Genomic DNA, 21394 nt, shown 5'->3' with positions numbered 1-21394 from the left:
ATTTCTGAGTGTCAAGTACTAGATGTCATATGATGCCATTGGCAGAACAATCAAAGATCACTGATTTCAAGTGAATGCCAATTTGAGGAAAATTACTTTCACACAAAGTGTTTGCATTTGAATGCATTACCAGAGAAAATGACAGAGGCAGCAACAAGGCTGAAAATGTGTTGCTGGAAAAGCGCAGCAGATCAGACAGCATCCAAGGAACAGGAGAATCGACGTTTCGGGCATAAGCCCTTCTTCAGGAATGAGGAAAGTGTGTCCAGCAGGCTAAGATAAAAGGTAGGGAGGAGGGACTTGGGGGAGGGGCATTGGAAATGCAATAGGTGGAAGGAGGTCAAGGTGAGGGTGATAGGCCGGAGTGGGGTGGGGGCGGAGAGGTCTGGAAGAAGATTGCAGGTTAGGAAGGCGGTGCTGAGTTCAAGGGATTTGACAGAGACGAGGGGTGGGGGGGAAATGAGGAAACTGGAGAAATCAGAGTTCAAATCTGAGGCAGCAACAATCCTGGCTTTCAAAGGGGAACTGGATTTGAAATGTGGAAAAATAAAAAGTTGCAGGACATTGGGGAAAGGCTAGAAAAATGGAACTAAGTTACTTTTTGTTCCATCTCCCTCCTTTGAAGGCAGATTACTACCTCAATGGTATCAAATTAGGTAAAGGGGCTGTTCAGAGAGATCTGGGTGTTCTTGTCCACCAGTCAATGAAGGCAAGCATGCAGGTACAGCAGGTCGTGAAGAAGGCTAATAGCATGCTGGCCTTCATAACAAGAGGAATTGAGTATAGAAGCAAAGAGGTGCTTCTGCAGCTGTACAGGGCCCTGGTGAGACCACACCTGGAGTACTGTGTACAGTTCTGGTCTCCAAATTTGAGGAAAGACATTCTGGCTATTGAGGGAGTGCAGCGTAGGTTCACGAGGTCAATTCCTGGAATGGCAGGATTGCCTTACACGGAAAGACTGAAGCGACTGGGCTTGTATACCCTTGAGTTTAGAAGACTGAGAGGGGATCTGATTGAAACGTATAGGATTATGAAAGGATTGGACACTCTGGCAGGAGGAAACATATTTCCGCTGATGGGGGAGTGCCAAACCAGAGGACACAACTTAAAAATACGGGGTAGACCATTTAGGACAGAGATGAGGAGAAACTACTTCACCCAGAGAGTGATGGCTGTGTGGAATGCTCTGCCCCAGAGGGCAGTGGAGGCCCAGTCTCTGGATTCATTTAAGAAAGAATTGGATAGAGCTCTTAAAGATAGTGGAGTCAAGGGTTATAGAGATAAGGCTGGAACAGGATACTGATTGGGAATGATCAGCCATGATCATATTGAATGGCGGTGCAGGCTCGAAGGGCTGAATGGCCTACTCCTGCATCTATTGTCTATTGTCTTTCTTGGGTAGCAGCACCATTCTACGAGGACCTTTTCAAATTCTAGGAAAATTTGGAAGATTATAACCAATATTTCTTTCACAGATACAAAGACCTGAAGATGCAGACCATCTACATTCCATGAAACATTTTAGCCCTTACAATCTCACTGGTTTCCTGGTATTATTTCTCTCGCAATACCTTTTGTTCTAGGTTCCTCCCCTCAATTTTCTACTACTCCCGAAATGTTAAAAAATCTGCTGGGAAGACAAAAAGATTTGAAAGGAACCTGAGGGGGAGCTTTATCACACAGTAGTACATATATGGAACAAGCTTCGAGACAAAATGGTAGAGGCGAATACAACTACAACATTTAAAAGACAGTTGAGCATGGATATGAAATGTTTGGAGGGATATCAGCCAAATGAGACTAGTTCAGTTTAGGAAACCTGGTTGGCATGAACAGGTTGGGCCAAAGGGTCTGTTTCCATGCTGTATGACTCTATGCGTCACTCAAGTGATGCAGTGTGGCTCGTTGGTCTAGAGATATGATTTTTGCTTTGGGTTTTCAACTCTGCAGACTTGAGAGAGATTCTGGGTTCAGATCCCGGACGAGTCAGAATTTCTACAGACGGCACAGGGGTTAGCACCGCTGCCTCACAGCACCAGGGACCTGGGTTCTATTCCTGACTCAGACAACTGTCTGTGTGAAGTCTGCACATTCTCCCCGTGTCTGCGTGGGTTTCTTCCGGGTGCTCCGGTTTCCTCCCACAGTCCAAAGATGTGCAGGTCAGGTGAACTGGCCATGTTAAATTGTCCCTAGTGTTAGGTACATTAGTTTGGGGTAAATATAGGGTAGGGGAATTAGTCTGGGTGGGTTACTCTTCAGGGGATCAGCTTGGACTTGTTACTCCGAAGGGCCTGTTTCCATACTGTAGGGAAGCATCTAATCAATCAAATTCTTGCAAAATAAGACTACAGTAATGGAAACTGAGAAAACCGAAAGCTACTCAAGTTCCTTTCACTTTAAAACATTTAAAAGAATTTAACATTTAGAGTTTGCAACTCTAACTGCAACAGTTGCTGAATTTAAATCAAGAACTTATACATCGGGATTTGAATTCTGTACATTATAGAACATTAGGACAAGGACAGGACCAGGTCTAATATGATGCCCACTGCAGCGGGACAGCCTGTGACATTTAGACGAAACGTGGGGCAGGGAATCTGTGAATCCAAAACCTCAGAAACAAAAGAGAACAACGTAAAAGACAGTAAACTTCCGCCCAGACGTTATTACCTCTCACTTCACCCACTAAACGTGGTAAAACAGTTAAATTCAAAGCCATTCAGTGAGAGTGCATGGCGGGGCCCAGTAGGCCTCAGGCTCCTCCCCGACCCTCCGCCCGGCAGACGCCGGCTGCTGCCTCACACAGGACGGGCGCCGCTCGAACTCGAGCCCGAGGCGCATTCTCTCTATCATCGTGAAACTTCAAACTTACCTCATCTCCAGACATGGCGACTTTCTGGGCTGTGTAAACTCCAAATGTACAATATCGAGCCGAGGATTTGTGTTAGTTATTATTAATTTTTGTTACGTTTCACCCCCTCTCTCGGTATAAATAAAGAAGCTGCCGCACCGCGCTGCTCACTCGCCGACTCCCTGTCACCGCCAACAGGACACACCCCGCCCCCTAACCGTTACTATTGGCCAATCCTGCACAGACCCCCTCACTCTGATTAGTCACACTCACAGTCTGTCAATAAATGCGTCATTAACCCCGCCCACCCCGGGGTCAGAATTGCATCAGCTAACCGCCCACTGCGCACGCGCGGCTCTCGTGCACACGCCGGTTCTGGCTTGGCCAGAGAGAAGGATGAAAGGGTCAGGAGGAGGCCATTCAGCCCATTGGCCCTGTTCCACCATTCAATATGATCATGGTTGATCTCTGGCACAACTCCATATACATGCCTGTAGCCCATATCTCTTAATACCAGCACAAGCTACTTCACCACCACCTGATGAAGGCGCAGACCTTCGAAAGTTAGTGATTCCAATTAACCAGGTTATTGGGCTATAACCTGGTGTTGAAAATGTGTTGCTGGAAAAGCACAGCAGGTCAGGCAGCATCCAAGGAGCAGGAGAATCGACGTTTCGGGCATGAGCCTTTCTTCAGAAAGGGCTCATGCCCGAAACATTCCTGAATAAGGGCTCATGCCCAAAATGTCGATTCTCCTGCTCCTTGGATGCTGCCTGACCTGCTGCGCTTTTCCAGCAACACATTTTCAGCTCTGATCTCCAGCATCTACAGTTCTCACTTTCTCCTATAACCTGGTGTTGTGTGATTTTTAACTTTGTACACACCAGTCCAACACCGGCATCTCCAAATCAAAGCTAGAAGGACAACACCTCATTGTCCACTAGGAAATCCTGACACCTTCCGGACAAAATATGGAGTTCAATAATTTTAGGGCCCAAGCACCTTCTCCCATTTCATTTCCCTAATCCCCAAATGGGCTGCTACCACAAACAATGTTAAAAGTCACAAAACAGCAGGTTATAGTCCAACAGGTTTACCTATTGAAAGAGCAGCACTCTAAAAGCTTGTGATTTCAAATAAACCTTTTCGATTATAACCTGGTGTTGTGTGATTTTTAACTTTGTCCACCCCAGTCTAACACCGACACCTCCACATCATGGCCAAACACTGCCCGTTAGCAGCTAATCACTATGGATGTAAGTTTGCTTGTTGAGATGGAACCTTAGTGAGCTAACTTATATCCAGAACCTCAACTTGAGTTACAAATCTTGTCAAAACTTGCTAGCTAATCAAACGTCGATTCTCCTGCCCCCTTGATGCTGCCTGACCTGCTGCGCTTTTCCAGCAACACATTTTCAGCTCTGATCTCCAGCATCTCCTCACTTTCTCCTAGCTAATCATTATCTCAGGCTGACTTTCATGCATTCCTTCTGCAGACCTCACTTTCTCCTTCATGCATTCCTTTGTCTACCCAACTATTCTCTCTTTCTAGGTCCATCTCCAGCTATAGTTTATCCTTTACCCTTCCTCCATCCCTTCTCTAGCATTTATACAAAGATTTTCCCAGCTACAATCAGTTCTGAAGAAGTGGACCCAAATCATTAATTTAGCTTTCTCTCCACAAATGCCTTCAAATCTGTTGAGTTTTTCCAGCAATTTCTGATTTTGTCCCTTAATACCTTGACTTAACAAAAATGTAACTGATAATTAAAATTAACAACTGATCGTACATTCCCTACCATTTAGGGAAGAAGTTTCAAACCTCTACTATCCTTTGTGTGTAAGGGGATGGGGGTCACCAATTTACAAACATCTAACTTATAAACACTTGTACTTATCCCATACGTGGTTGTGATTTTATGGACATTTCCTATTCTTATGAACAGATACTTCCCATTGTCCTGCATTGTTTTCCAACTTGTGAATGGCCTCAAGAATGGAACACATTCACAACTCAGGGACTGGTTGTAGAAGTGCTTCCTAACATCTCTCCTGAATTGTCTGGTCCTAATTTTTAGACTATGGCCCAAGATCTAGAATCTCAAACCACTGGAAGTAGTTTATTTATCCTGTCTTTTCCTGTTATTATCTTGAAGACTTTAAATCACTCCTTAACCTTCTAAATTCTGTGGGAAACAGACCTAATGTCTCTCCATTACCTAACCCTGAAGTCCACGTATCATTCTTTTAAACTACATTGTACTCCCTCCAAGGCTCATGTATCCTTCCAAAGGTGTGATGTGCTGATGCTCCAAGTGGGGTCTAACCAGGACTTTGTATAACTGCATCCTTATACTCCAATGCTCTAGATATAAAGGTCAGAATTTCATTAGCCTTCTTGATTATTTTCTTGTGCCTGTTTGTGGCATTTTAAAGGTATATGCTGCAGAAAGGTCTGAAGAAGGGACACGACTCACATTGACTCTGTTTCTTCTTCACAGATGCTGCCAGGCCTGTTGTGTGTTTTTTAGCAATTTCTGGTTTTGTTTGCTTCTTTTTCGCTTTGCAGATAATGATCTAATTCCCTTTCCAATGTCAGAATTGTATTTGACACCAAAATACACCCAGGAAATAGGACACAGAGATGAGGAAAAGATTTTCTCCCTGAGGGCTCTCAGTCTTCAGTACTCAATGAGGGAGATTATATATAGACCTGGCAGTCTGGATGACCACAGTTACTGGAATTACCAGTGGTTGATCAGTTTTAGTGCTGGGTTTTGAAGCTTGATTGTTAGCTGGAGGACAGTAGTGCATCCGCAAATCTAAGAGTTAAATGGATCGACATTTTTCGACAGACATGTCAGAAATAATATGGTAATAGTAGTTAGGAATTTAAACTTCCCCAATAATAAATGGAATAGACAAAGCAGGTAAGGCTTAGAGGACAGACATCTTAGAAAAATTGGGATTAGAGTGGTGCTGAAAAAGCTCTTCATCAGGAACGTCGATTTTCCTGCTCCGCAGATGCTGCCTGATCTGCTGTGCTTTTCCAGTACCACTTTAATCTTGACTCTGATCTCCAGTATCTGCAGTCCTCACTTTCTCCATTTAAGAAAGGTTTCCAACTAAGCTATTTTAAGCCAGCACAAAGGAAGTCCTAAAAAAGATCAGGACCTTTTTTTAGAGAACAAAGTCAGAAAAGTGATCGAAATGGCAGTGGGGGAGTCTTTCAGTGATAGTGACCATGATTTAGTAATATTTATGGTAATTATAGATACGGACAAATGTTGATGAAAATAAAGGTTCTGAATTGGGGGAAGATCAGTTTTAAACAGGATCTAGCCAAAGTGAACTGGGAGTAGCTACTTGCAGAAAAGTCCACGTAAGAGCAGTGAGATGTATTCAAAAGGGTAATAGTGCGAGTGCAGGACCAACGTGTCCATGTAAAGGTGAAGGGTGGGACCAACAATCCAGAGAACCCTCTATTGTCAAGGGATGTACAGAATTGAATAAGAACAAAAAGAAGCTTGTAGTAGACATTTAAAAAGTGCATGTCTGAGAAAAGTATAGGAAATGCGGAGGTGGGGTGCTTTAAAAATAAATTGGGATAGCGAAAAGGGGACATGAGAAAACATGAGTGGGTCACAGTATGACAAATCCAAACACATTTTATCAGTATATTAGGAGCAAGCGAATAACCAGGTAAAGATTAGGGCCTAAAATGACAATCTGTGCGGGACCATAAGAAATAGCTGAGGTTTTAAATGAGTACGTTTCCTCAGAATTAACAATACTGAACAAAATCAGGTCTAGAAATTAGAGGGAGCGGGGCTGTGCTGTACTTGAACAAACTGGCATTGAGAAACAGGAAGTATTAGTAGTCTTAGCAGGCTTGAAAGTGGATAAACCCCTAGGCCCAGATGAGCTGTATCCCAGGCTGCTGCAGGAGATAAGGATCTCTTAATCAATGATCAAATCTCAGGATTTGCCAGAGGATTGGAGGACTGCCAATGTGGTACTATTATTTTAGACTGATGGTAGGAATTAACTAGAAAACTACAAGCCAGTGAAGCTAACATCTGTGCTAGGGAACCTATTGGAAAAAATTCTAAGGACAGAATAAATCTTTACATTGAGAGGCAAGGATTAATCAACGATAGACAGTACGGCTTTGTTAGAGGGGACCATGTCATAGAGTCATAGAGATGTACAGCATGGAAACAGACCCTTCAGTCCAACCTGTCCATGCCGACCAGATATCCCAACCCAATCTAGTCCCACCTGCCAGCACCTGGCCCATTTTCCTCCAAACCCTTCCTATTCATTTACCCACCCAAATGCCTCCTAAATGTTGCAATTGGATAAATTTGAATTTTTCAATGTGTTGATTGTGTGTGTGGGTGAGGGATGTTGTTGACATGGACTGCAGCAAGGTCCCACACTGCAAACTGCTTAAGAAGCAAAGCGTCCATGGAATCCGGTACAATTTGTCAAATGTGATCCAGAAATTGACTTTGTGGCAATAAGCAGCAGGTGACGGTTGAAGGGTGTATTTACTGGAAGTCTGTGTCCAGCTGCATACCACTCAGTCACTTTGCTGTTTGTTGTATGATCTAGACATGAAGGCAAGAGGTATGGTCAGTAACTTCACAGATAACACAAATATTGCTGTGGTAAATAGTGAGAAGGAAAACTTTATACTACAGGACAATATAGACAGGCTGATCACCTGGCAGAACAATGACAAATGGGATTTAATCCTGAAAAGTGTGAGGTGGTGCATTTTGGGAAAACCAACAAGTACACATTGAGTGGTGGGATCCTTGGAAGTACAGAGGACCAGAGGAAGTTTGCTGTGCATGTCCAAAGATCATTGAAAGCAATGTTGTCTTGCAGAGCAAGATACTTGCACACTTGATTTACTCACTCTGGCTATTTCAGCTACATAGCAGTCTAGCTTCCATATTAGTTTATAGTCCAAAAAGGAAAATATGTGGTTCCTTACATACTTCCAAGCTTAAAGAGATTAAAGACTGGTTTAAATGCATTTCACCACAAAGCATCATAAAATATATACAATACAGCACAAGAAAATTACATTCATTCATTTATTCCTCATTCAGTTTTTAAATAATTTCCCATCATTTGTCCCCCTTAATTCTTAAAGTATTCCAGCACAATCACATTCTTGATAAAGCGTTGCTAATACATTATCTTTTCCAGCAATGTGAACAATTATCACATTAACTTGTTCACTCAATACGCTCAATTGGAGTAATCTTACTATACAAGTCTTATATTTGTCTGCAAAAGAGAATGTTCTCTACAAAAGGTAGCAGATTGTGGTCAGTATACATGAATGTCAGGCATCCTGTAGTGAAGTGGTGGTGTCTACCTAATCAAAACATCTCTGAATAAGTTGATTAAAAATAGCAATATTAGTGTTTCTTTACACATGTGATGGATATAGAATCCAAAATGTTAAGGTAACAAACCCAAAATCTAATTTTTCGCTGTAGAGTGCTTTTTTTGACATTGGCTAAATTTTCTTGAAAAGTATCCCTCTGGCATCTTTATTTAAGATTCATTATTTTGCAGTAAGATCACGCCTATCCCTAATCACTTGAAAATAATCACCATTTTATAAGTTTTGTAAAGGCAGGGGTAGCCAATACTGTTTCATTTATGAAACTGGTATTCAGCTTCTCAAAAAACCACTTGATATTCTGCTGACCACACTAGCTTTGCCTGTTTTCATCACCAACTTTTACAGGTGCAACAATTATGCTCAAGTTAGGCATGAATTTCCAAATAAATTCCCACACATTCCCAAAAACCTTATGATTTTCCATTTAGTTTTAGAAATGGGAAATTCAATCAGAGGCTTCACTTTTGCTGTTCTTGATAACATCCTTTACCCTACAATGCATCCTAGGTGAGTTACCTTCAGTTCTGGTCTCCCTGCTACAGGAAAGATGTGAGATTTGAAAAGGTTCTTAAAAGATTGGAAAGGGTTGGAGGGTTTGAGCTATAGGAAGAAGCTGCATATGCTGGGGCTCTCTACCCAGGAGCATTGGAAGGTGTGTGTGTGTGTGTGTGTTGATCTTAAAGAGGTTTATAAAATTATGAGGGGCACGGATAAGGTGAATAGCCAAGATCTTTTTTGCAAGGTAAGGGAGTCCAAAACTAGAGGGCATAGGTTTAAGGTGAGTGGGAAAATATTTAAAAGGGACCTAAGGGGAAACTTTTTCAAGCAGATGGTGGTGTATGTTTGGAATGAGCTGCCAGAGGAAATGGTAGAGGCTGGTACAATAACAACATTTAAAAGGCACCTGGATGGGTATATGAATAGGAAGGGTTTAGAGGGATATGGAGAAATACTAGCAAATGGGATGAGATCAGCTTGGGATGCCTTGTCAGCTTGGACTGGTTAGACCCGAAAGGTCTGTTTCCTCTATATTCTATTTGCAAATTCGCTCTTGGTGAGATTTATTTCAAAGCCAGTGAACCATAATTACTTAAGCAGCTCTTCAGCTCTTCCCTTGAATTGTTTACATATCCTTTGTAGATGTGTTAATACATCATCAAAATAAACTTCACATTTAGGCACTTTAGCAATAGTTTGATACATAATTCTTTGAATGTAGCTGAGGTAACTTTCAATCCAAATGGCTTGACTCAACGTTGATCTAAACCATTTGACGTAACAAAAGTTGATACCTCTTCAGCTTTTGATGTTAATGATATTTGGCAGTATCTCTTCTATTGATCAATCTTAGCAAGGAATGAGGCACAGTCTTCTCTCTGAGAATTAGATGTGAGTCTATTCTTGTTACTGCATTTACTTTTCCATAATCTAAGTAGAATCTAGTTAAGTCATCTGGCTTAGAAGCTCACACCATCAGTGAATTCCGATTGCTTTGACTGGGATCAATTTTCAGCATGTATTGAAGCTTCATTTCCAGTTGAGTTTGTTTTTCTGTTCCTAACCAATAAGGATATTGTTTTATCTGTACTGATTTCCCTATATTCAGATGATGTCTTGCTAACATTGTACAGCGTGGCATATCTCTACAGATTTCCTTGAATTTTCGATATAATCTTACTAGATCTTCCTGTCGATTTTCCTCTTAGTACAAAACAAAATTAGCTAACAGTTACAGTATTCCAGTATTGGTTAGTCAAGCCATAGGAGGTTCACTTTGTGAAAGTTAACCTTACCTACCTCTTACCAACACTGTCATTCTCCATGACTCATGCTACTGACTTTTTTTATTCAGCCATGGGACATGGACCTCACAGCTGGGTGAAACTAGGACAGGAAGGCATAGCCTCAAATTTGGGAGAACAGATTTAGGACTGAATTGAGAAGGAACATCTTCACCCAGAGGATTGTGAATCTATGGAATTCCCTGCCCAGGGAAGTAGTTGAGGCCTCCACAGTAAATGCTTTTAAAGCTAAGATAGATAAATGTTTTTGAACAGTAAAAGAATTAAGGGTTATGGTGAGCGGGCGTGTAAGTGGAACTGAGGCCACAAAAAGATCAGTCATGATCTTATTGAATGGTGGAGCAGGCTTGAAGGTCCAGACGGCCTACACCTGCTCCTAGTCCTTATGTTGTTAAGTCAACATGTATTGCCATCTCAAGTTGCTTTTCAGAAGGTGATGCTGAGCTGCTTTCTTGAACTGTTATCATAGAATCATAGAACCCTACAGTGTGGAAATAGACCATTTGGCCCAACAAGTCCACACTGACCCTCCAAAGAGTAACCCACCCAGACCCATTCCCCTACCCTATTTCTCTACATTTACCCTTAACTAATGCACCTAACCTGCTGCAGTCCACAATGCCATTAGGGAGGGAATTCCAGGATTTTGACCCAGTGACAGTGAAGGGACAGTGGTATATTTCCAAGCCAAGATAGTGAGTGTCCTGGAGGGGTACTTGCAGGTGATGGTTCTGCTATGCATCTGCTGGCCTTGTTCCTCCAGGTGGAAGTGTTTGTGAGTTTGGAAGGTGCTGGCTGAGGATCTTTGGCGAATTTCTGCTGTGCACCTTGTAGATGGTTTACATTGCTGCTACTGAACAACAGGGACAGATGAAGTGGATGCTTATGGATGTGGCGAAAGTGAGGACTGCAGATGCTGGAGATCAGAGCTGAAAATGTGTTGCTGGAAAAGTGCAGCAGGTCAGGCAGCATCCAAGGAGCGGGAGAATCGACGTTTCGGGCATAAGCCCTTCTTCAGGAATCAGGATGTACTACCATCTTATTTTAGTACAAGAAACATGGTCTCAGTCCCTTTATCTTTTCCCAATTATCCTAACTCCATCTGTAATCGGACATTATCCATATTCAAATATCCAGCATAGAGCCCCAAATTGTTGTCAGAATTTATCTCAGAAGACACACTGATAATTATGCCCCACAGTTTCATGAGCAGTGACAAAATATATAAAATCCCAATTTGCCTGTGACTACAATTTAGGACAAAAGCAATTCACATCAGGTTTCGCCATTAATAGAAAATAACTTTACAGAGAAAAGAAAGAATTCCTCATCATCTCCTATGTGACCTAATCTGCACCCCTTTAAATACCCCAAATACATACATACTCATTTATGGTTAAGACAGGCAGCTTGATATCAATCTCATTGGTTTTATTCCTGATGAAGGGCTTTTGCCCGAAACGTCGATTTCGAAGCTCCTTGGATACTGCCTGAACTGCTGTGCTCTTCCAGCACCACTAATCCAGAATCTGGTTTCCAGCATCTGCAGTCATTGTTTTTATCTCGGAGAAATAATACTGTCAACAGGAAAAAGAATTCTGAAGATCTTAAGTCCAGGTTTCAAGAGAGACCAAATTGCCTCTCTCAGTTCCTTTTGATTACAGTTTGTAAAGAAATGTTCATTTTTCACTTCGATGGTTGATGGGATGGACCTAGAATTTTATTGTTACAATTATTTTTAAACTTTCTGAATTTTCGTATCTTTTCACACAGAGGGGAGACGGAAAGGGAGATATTTTTAATTTGTGCATTTTGGATGTCTCCAGCTGCCCAGCATTGTAGCACACTGCAGTTCAACCCAAAAGGCTGTTCTCAGGCAGATTTTCCTTAATGCAAGGACTCTTGACGCCATTCCGTCTTAGCGTATCTCCCTTATTTATTTGAAAGAGAATATTGTCTTTTAAAAAAAAACTCCAACAAGGCAGGTACCTCATCACCAAGTAACCCTCTATTTACGTGTGCACAATATATAGGCAGCAAGCCAGTCCCTAGAATGACTCTCTGAATCTCCTGTTAATTTCTTTTTCTTTTATTGAACAATACAGTTCACAAAACAGTGAACATTAACAGCCGTACACAGAGAAACAGCAATTTTACAAGGGAGAGGAGCAGCAAAGCCAGGCCCCAAACCCTACCGTTCAACCAGTTTTCAGGGAAATGAGGACAAACCTCAAATCCCAGTTTCAATCATCACAAAATAGTGACAATGACATGTACATTAAGGCAGTTCAATTACATAAAAAAGGTGCATAAAATACAAACCCCCAGCAAGCCCCCCACCCCGTCCCTCCCACCTTCCAGCCACTCTAAGGCAGCCCACCCCTGTACTCCTACCGAATCTCCTGTTCATTTTTTTTTCCAATCTCCAAAAGGGGGGAAAACACCCGAGTGGCCAGTGACAAGCAGTGCCCTTCAAACCAAGGGGCAATGCTGTGTGATCAAAACAGTGAAGGGGAGGGAGAGAATATTTTACATTTTTCATTTTTTAAAAATTTAACCCCCACACTACCACCTAACTGCGGTAGTGCTTATTTTTCCCCAGCACCCATGGTGTGTGTGTGCAGGTGTGAGACACAGTGAGAGACACAAGGTGCATGAATTTTTATTCAATTGCCACCACCAGGAAGATAGGAAAACACCCAGTGACAAGCAGTGCCCTTCAAACCACAGGGCAATGCTGTGTGATCAAAACAGTGAAGGGGAGGGTAGGGACTAAATCAAAATAGAGTTGGAGGGGGAAATAATGCACTCCACTCCCTGCGGCGCCCACCTCTCCCTGAACGACTCCAGGGTGTTGGTGGACACCGCGTGCTCCTTCTCCAAGGACACCCAGGCTCTAACGTAACCGCGGAAGAGGGGCAGGCAGTCGGCCCTAGCGACCCCCTCCACGGCCCGCTGCCTGGACCTGTTGATGGCCAGTTTGGCCAGCCCCAGGAGCAGACCCACGAGGAGGTCTTCGGACCTGCCCTCCCTCCTCCGTACTGGGTGCCCAATCTCCTGTTCATTTTTTTTTTCTTTAAAGTGCACGAATCTTTATTCAATTTCCACCACCAGGAAGATAGGAAAAAACACCCGAGTGACCAGTGACAAGCACTGCCCTTCACATCAAAGGGCGGGGCCAAAGTATTTTTTTTCTTTTTTTTTACTTTTTTTTTTCTTTTGCTTATTTTTATTCCCCAGCACCCATGGTGTGTGTGTGTGTAGATGTGAGACACAGTGAAAGACACAAAGTGCACAAATCTTTATTCAATTTCCACCACCAGGAAGATAGGAAAAACACCCTAGTGGCCAGTGACAAGCACTGCCCTTCAAACCACAGGGCAATGCTGTGTGATCAAAACAGTGAAGGGGAGGGTAGGGACTAAATCAAAATAGAGTTGGAGGGAGAAATGATGCACTCCACTCCCTGCGGCGCCCACCTCTCCCTGAACAACTCCAGGGTGTTGGTGGACACCGCGTGCTCCTTCTCCAAGGACACCCGAGCTCTAACGTAACCCCGGAAGAGGGGCAGGCAGTCGGCCCTAACGACCCCCTCCACGGCCCGCTGCCTGGACCTGTTGATGGCCAATTTGGCCAGGCCCAGGAGCAGGAGCAGACCCACGAGGAGGTCTTCGGACCTGCCCTCCCTCCTCCGTACTGGGTGGCCAATCTCCTGTTCATTTTTTTTTTTTTTTTTTTTCTTTAGTGAAAAGACACAAAGTGCACGAATCTTTATTCAATTTCCACCACCAGGAAGATAGGAAAGACACCCGAGTGGCCAGTGACAAGCACTGCCCTTCAAACCACAGGGCAATGCTGTGTGAGCAAAACAGTGAAGGGGAGGGTAGGGACTAAACCAAAATAGAGTTGGAGGGAGAAATGATGCACTCCACTCCCTGCGGCGCCCACCTCTCCCTGAACGACTCCAGGGTGTCGGTGGACACCGCGTGCTCCTTCTCCAAGGACACCCGGGCTCTAACGTAACCCCGGAAGAGGGGCAGGCAGTCGGCCCTAACGACCCCCTCCACGGCCCGCTGCCTGGACCTGTTGATGGCCAATTTGGCCAGGCCCAGGAGCAGGAGCAGACCCACGAGGAGGTCTTCGGACCTGCCCTCCCTCCTCCGTACTGGGTGCCCAATCTCCTGTTCATTTTTTTTTTTTTGTTTTTTTTTTAATGTTTTTTATTTTTTTATTTTTAACCCCCACACTACCGCCTAAGTGCGGTAGTGCTTATTTTTATTCCCCAGCACCCATGGTGTGTGTGTGCAGGTGTGAGACACAGTGAAAAGACACAAAGTGCACGAATCTTTATTCAATTTCCACCACCAGGAAGATAGGAAAGACACCCGAGTGGCCAGTGACAAGCACTGCCCTTCAAACCACAGGGCAATGCTGTGTGATCAAAACAGTGAAGGGGAGGGTAGGGATCAAATCAAAATAGAGTTGGAGGGAGAAATGATGCACTCCACTCCCTGCGGCGCCCACCTCTCCCTGAACGACTCCAGGGTGTCGGTGGACACCGCGTGCTCCTTCTCCAAGGACACCCGGGCTCTAACGTAACCCCGGAAGAGGGGCAGGCAGTCGGCCCTAACGACCCCCTCCACGGCCCGCTGCCTGGACCTGTTGATGGCCAATTTGGCCAGGCCCAGGAGCAGGAGCAGACCCACGAGGAGGTCTTCGGACCTGCCCTCCCTCCTCCGTACTGGGTGCCCAATCTCCTGTTCATATCTGTCAGCCAGGGCTTCCTGATTGGCCCAGCTTAATAACACTCATTAAGAATCTCATGGTCAATGAGATCCAACTGGCCCTCATTTCAGTCACTACAGTCTTGCACAGCTAAAAATGTGTGTATTTGATTGTTCAAAGTTACAAATCTTTGTTGGTATTTCTGCTGTGTGGTAGTCCAGCTTTCAGTTTAATTTATCGTCCAAAAGAGGAAACTCTGTGATCCCTTACAACTCCTAATCGACCCTAAAAATGGTCTTAATAAGCTGCTCAGGTCCAGGAAAACTAGGGATGGATAACAAGTGTCAACTTTGCCAACAACACACACATCCCATACAAGAACAGAAAAACCATCAAGGGACCGAATGGCCAACTACGCCTCATTTATATTTATGTTTGTATGACCAAAGACATTCGAGAGAGACATAATACATGTCATGGAACAAACAGTTAAAATAAAGGACATTCTGATAAAGTATGGGACAATTGAGCAACATGAAGCAGTGCATTCCAGATCTTCTTTTGCCAATTACCTTGAAGCTGTGACATCTTCTCATTCCTTCCACTAATCCACTCTGTCCAGTCTCTTCATGATTTTTCATATTTAGACTCATAGGCATCTACTGCACCTTTTAGAGGCCATTCAGCCCATGATGCCCATGGCAGTTAACAAAACTTTGACTGCATGAACCTCATTTTCCAGCTCTTGGCCCAACTATTGGAGGCTATGGTAATGTAAGAGAGTATTTAAAAACTGCTTAAATACTATGGGAGTTCAGACTTAACCAGCCTTTCAGTTCCTCCTACTATCCTTTGGGGTGAATACATTTCTCCTCAACTCTCCTCTTACTTTAAATCAATGCTCTCTTTGAGCTGACCCCTCCAATAGTTAGATTAGATTACCTACAGTGTGGAAACAGGCCCTTCGGCCCAACACGTCCACACCGACCCTCCGAAGAGTAACCCACCCAGACCCATTTCCCTCTGACTAATACACCTAACACTACGGGCAATTTAGCATGGCCAATTCACCTGACCTGCACATCTTTGGACTGTGGGAGGAAACCAGAGCACCCGGAGGAAACCCACACAGACACGGAGAGAATGTGCAAACTCCACACAGGCAGTCGCCTGGTGCAATGAAGCAGCAGTGCTAACCACTGAGCCACCAAGCCACCCCTATCCCTTTTCACCTTCTCAATGCCTCTCATCATCCGACACACTTTCTACCAAACTTCCTCCCCACCTTTCTCTGAAGAAAAAAAACCAATTTAAAGTCATTGACAACAGAAGCAAAAATCAAGTCCAGTTTTATTGCTTTTTGGACTGTGGACTAAAAATTGGAAAAAATACTAGTATAAACCATAAAAGAAGTTTGTAGTTTTAAAAACAAGTTGCAGGAGTATATTGTGCATTATGTTATGTTGCCTTTGGTAGGGAAACACAGACAGATCAGCACCTCCTGTGTTCAGGAAAGTTATGTCCAGAGACAGTCTTTTGATTGTTTTTCATTTGGCACCAGGTGTTGTGAACCTAAGAGAGGTCATAGTAACAAACATTTGATTGGTTCCTGGAGAATACAGCAGAAGCCTCCAGCCTATGAAGAGAAAATATTCATCTCTCTCTCTCTCTCTCCCTTCTGTGTGGAGTGGTAAATAAAATCCCTAGTACTGTAGTTAGCTACTCTCCCTCATCTTTTCTCTGTAAGCTGCATTTCCCCTGTTGAAAGTGAAAAGATGAGAAAACATATTGAGAGAGACTGAAAGAGTGAATTTTCGATCAGGAAGTGAAAAGCTGAGAACCAATGTAACCATCGCCTTGCATCATCAGTAAAGAGCCAGACTCGTTACGGACTAGTACAGACCACTCAAAAGATTCTTAAGCAGGCAGTTCAGACCATAACTTTGCAATTTGTTTCGTTAAGCGTACAGTGAAGATTAACCAATTAAGTTAGTGAGGTTGACTACCAGGCTTAAAACAGACAAAATATTTATTCACAAAATTACACAATGAAAAATGAAGAACAGAATAAAGAACCCCTATAGAATTCAATCTATCCAAACTAGACTTAAGTATGCTGTTCCGAATATACGCAACAGTTCCAATAAGCAAACCCCCTTTAAAACACAGTACAAAAAAGGGTCAGATGCTTACAGGTTGAAGTTAGAAGGGCAGAAGAGAGAATTTCCACACAGCTCCCTGTTGAACTCCCAACTAGTTCTGGACTGAATTAAACCACTCAGCTAGAGAGCTGACCATTCCCCTTTCATTCCACAGGTCACTTCTAATGGGATATCTGATCGGCATGGACAGGTTGGACCAAAGCTGTACATGTTGACAGCTTTCCATGCTGTACATCTCTATGACTATGACTCTATGACCACTTGGCCTGAAGTCTCATCTGTTTACATATAAACAAAAGACCTCTCAAAATCCTTTTCATCTCTGTACCAAACCAGACCGATCGGAGCCCGGCCCAGTTTATTACCCCTCTGAAAAAAACAAGGACAGAGTCTCCTTGAGCCAAGGAACAGCTTTTAGGTAAAAAATGACTAGCTTTGTGAAACCTCCCCCCTTAAAAAAACAATGAACCATCAATACCAAAAGATGTCTTCATTTTTAACCCTTCAAAAACCTGGTTAGTAGTTTAAGTGCACAGATACACTATACTAACTATTAACATGCAAACATGCACTACCACATGCAAATTCAGGCCATGGTACACCCTCCACTGAACACCTCTCTATCACATTCAAGTTTCGATAATGCAGCAGCAATCATGCTTTTGCAACCTGCCACATGCACAATTGTCAAATTGAATGGCTGCAACAATAAGCTCCATCTAAACAGTCTGGCATTTTTGTCCTTAAACTTTTCCACAAATGTCAATGGGTTATGATCAATGTATACGATTGTCTCCAATGCATTGCTGGTAATATAAACACTGAAATGTTGTCATGCCAACACCAACCTCAAAGTCTCTTTCTCCACCGTTGAATATTTCTGTTGATGAACATCCAACTTCCTGGAAAAATACCTGATGCGTCTTTCTGTCTCCTCATCATCCTCCTGCAGGAGCAACGCACTGACACCCACATCACTGGCATCGATAGCCACATTGAAAGGCTTCATGTAATCCGGAGTGGCTAATACTGGGGCAGTGGTTAACACAGTTTTTAGGCTGTCAAATGCCTTTTGATTTGAGGAATGTCCAATGCTGTCCATTGAAACTTCTTGCCCTTTTTTTTTAACAATTCGGTGAGTGAGCAGCCACACTGCTAAACATCGGCACAAACGTTCAGTAAAATCCACTCAATGCCAGGAACTGTAGTACTGCCTTTTTCGTCAACAGTGTGGGAAATTTTCCAATTATTTTCATTTTTGCATCTTGTGGGACGATTTGTCCATGTCCAATAACATGGCCCAGGAAGGTGACTTGGGCTTTGGGAAGTTCACTTTTAACTCAGTTTACCACCAAGCCTGCCTTCTGATAAATGCTGTAAATGTTTCTCTTATGAGTGAGTAAAAGTCATCAGGTCATTATTAGTCAGTCTCTGAAATGTGGTTGGAGCATTTTTCATACTAAATGGCATGACTTTGAACTGTTATAATCCATTTTGGTGTTATGAAAGCCAAAATTGCCTTTACTCTCTCTGACCGAGGTACTTGCCAGTAGCCTCTGAGCAAGTCCAAATTAGAAACGTAAGTTCCTTGTCACACCTTTTCGACACAGTCCTCCAACCGTGGAATTAGATTTGCATCAGTCCTTGTAACGGCGTTGACATTGTGATAGTCCACACATAACCATCGGGTACCATCTGGCTTTGGCACTATGACTATCAAGTGAGCTCCAGTCACTGTAACTCACTTTGATTATGCCATCTTGGAGCACGCGCTCTATCTCCTTCTGTGCCAACTTTACAGGGTTATGCCTTTTGGGATCTTGCTTAATGGGAACAGCATCTTCTATATCTACATCATGCACAATTAGGTTAGTATTTCCCCATTTATTTCTGCATATCTCCCCAACTCTTTCAGGTTGTTTTGATTTTCTTGTGAAATGTAACCCAATAATTTATCCCAATTTTTGACAATTTCCTCATTGTTCAATTTGATTTGAGGAATGTCCAATTTCCTCATTGTCCAATTTGATTTGAGGAATATCCAGTTCAGAATCCTGATCTTGGCTCTTCCTTCTGTGCTGTAATCACTAACACGTTCTCCTCTTGCTTTCCTTCCCTATCAAAATACCATTTGAGCATATTCACATGACACTCTGTGAGATTTCTTCCTGTGTAGAGTCCTTAACAAGTAGTTCACCTCACTCAATTTCTTCTTTATTTAATAAGATCCACTGAACCTTGCTTTGAAAGGCTCACCCTGTCACTGGAAGTAACACCTTATCCCCAATTGCAAAATTGCGAATTTGTGATTTCTTATCTGCTTTCTTATTAATTGTCTGCTGTGATACTTTTAAATGCTGTCTAGCCAACTCTCCAGCTCTATTTAATTGTTCTGTAAAAATTGACACGTAGTCCAAAAGGGTAGTCTCTGAATTCTGACTTATTAATTTCTCCTTAATCAATTTTAATGGTCCTCTTACTTCATGCCCAAAAATTAATTCAAATGGATTGAATTTGGTTGATTTATTCTCTGGTCACAAGTAGTGCAAACAGAACTCCCTTCAACCAATCATCTGGATAATCCTGACCATACGCCCTCAACATTGTCTTTAGTCTTTAATGCCATCTCGCTAGCGTTCCCTGTGATTCTGGATACACAGTAGATTTGAATTGCTTTATTCCCACGTTATCCATAACCTCCTTGAATAGTTTGGATGTAAAGGTTGATCCTTGGTCTGACTGGATCTCTATTGGTAGTCCATATTTAGTAAAATATTTAATTAATTCTCCTAGAACTCTTTTGGCTGTGATGTTGTGTAATGGGATTGTCTCCCTTGGAAATCTAGTCAACACATCCATTGTTGTCAATAAATATTTATTCCCTCTTTTTGTTTGAGGTAGGGGACCTACGCAATCAATCAAGACTCTTGTGTGAAAAGTTCCTCAAATGCTGGAATAGGTATTAAAGGTGCAGGATTTATTACTGCCTATGGTTTTCCAATTAGCTGACATGTATGACAGGTCTGGCAAACTTTGAGTACACCCTTGTGTAGTCCAAACCAATAAAAATGTCTTTGTATTTGAGCCCGTGTTTTCCTCACCCCTAAATAACATCCAAGTAGTAGCTCATGCCCCACTCGCAACACTTCCTTTCTATACCCTGCGGGCAAAACAATTCGATGAATCTCTACCAATTTCTCATTTGTTTGAATGCATGACGGTCTCAATTTCCTTATTAAGACATCATTTGTTAACTAATAACACACAGAGATGCATTCACTCTCCTTCTCTGTAAATGCCCTTTGATATAACTATTTTAAGTTCTCATTTTTCTGCTGTAATTCAATCAGTTTAGCAGAGCTAAAGATACTTGCATGTTTACCTAGTTGCTCCTCTGTGCCACTTATCTGTGCCTTTTGATCCCTCCTGCATCAGCTTGTGCCTCTATGATCTTCTGATCACACAATCTCAGAAAATTCCTGGATAACCATTTTCCATGTCTTCAGTTACCAGCATCTCCACCAGCTTTTCAACTAGAGTAGGCAGCATGCGTACTAATGAATCAGCTATTTGCAAGGACAAATTGTATTCCAGGAGCTGAGAGTTTGTCCAGTACTCCTACCACAAATTCTCCACTCTTCTCTGGACTCTCTAGCCTCACTTCTCACTTTACCTAACTGAACACTTTTTGATTCACCACGAATTCCTGTTACCAGTACCTTTTCTGGAATTGTCCTTCAGGAGTACATATCTCCTCATCCTTCAGCATCACAGACTGAGGATTCTGTGTCCCTTAATATTGTAACCTCTTTACCTGCTACTCCTGGCAAATGTGAATAAACTTTACCCTTGCGTGTATATTTTTTAAGCAGATCTGGCACTTCCTCCTTAATCAATATTCTGATCATTTGTACACTCTGAGGCAGTTGTCTAACTTCCCTTGTGCTTTTTGTTTTAACTGGTCCAACAAAACTTCCAGGCTTGTCTTGTTTTCTTACATCTGGCTTTCTCCTAGCCCACGAACACTGTGATTTTGTGTGGCCCACTTGATTATAATGAGAACACTGGAGCTTTTAACTTCTTTGGAAGCCAAACCGAGTTTTATGGAGCAGCTCATAATCACCAGCCACTTCAGCTGCTAACCCTGCCATGTTAACTCTCTGCTCTTCCACATGAGTTTGCACTACTTCAGGCAGTGAATTTTTGAGTTCCTCCAAAATAATTATTCTCTAAGGGCATCATAGGTTTGCTCGATTTTTAAAGCTTTTATCCATAGTAAGTTTTGAGAATATTTGTAGCTCAAGTTGAGGTTCTGGATGCAGGTTTGCTCGCTGATCCAACACTGATCACGTTTACAGTGATTAAAAGTGCTGCTGAGAACAGTCCTGGATGATGGGAGCATGGGCACCGTCTCTAATTGACTGAC

At 42.8% G+C, this 21394-nt stretch overlaps 1 protein-coding gene across 1 annotated transcript in view; it reads right to left on the bottom strand.

The window, feature by feature from the left end:
- Positions 1-3052, bottom strand: part of eif2s2 (eukaryotic translation initiation factor 2, subunit 2 beta) — a 41643-nt gene extending 38591 nt beyond the window's left edge. Inside the window, exon 1 of the mRNA XM_072556187.1 lies at positions 2873-3052. Within this exon, the coding sequence (XP_072412288.1) occupies positions 2873-2887 (15 nt within the window). The 5' untranslated portion in view covers positions 2888-3052. The remainder of the gene's footprint in view (positions 1-2872) is intronic.
- Positions 3053-21394: the final 18342 nt, after the last annotated feature.

This window comes from Chiloscyllium punctatum, chromosome 37 (assembly GCF_047496795.1).
Source record: "Chiloscyllium punctatum isolate Juve2018m chromosome 37, sChiPun1.3, whole genome shotgun sequence".
In the NCBI taxonomy this organism is placed as follows: Eukaryota; Metazoa; Chordata; class Chondrichthyes; order Orectolobiformes; family Hemiscylliidae; genus Chiloscyllium; species Chiloscyllium punctatum.
This window is presented reverse-complemented; position numbering and strand designations above follow the sequence as displayed.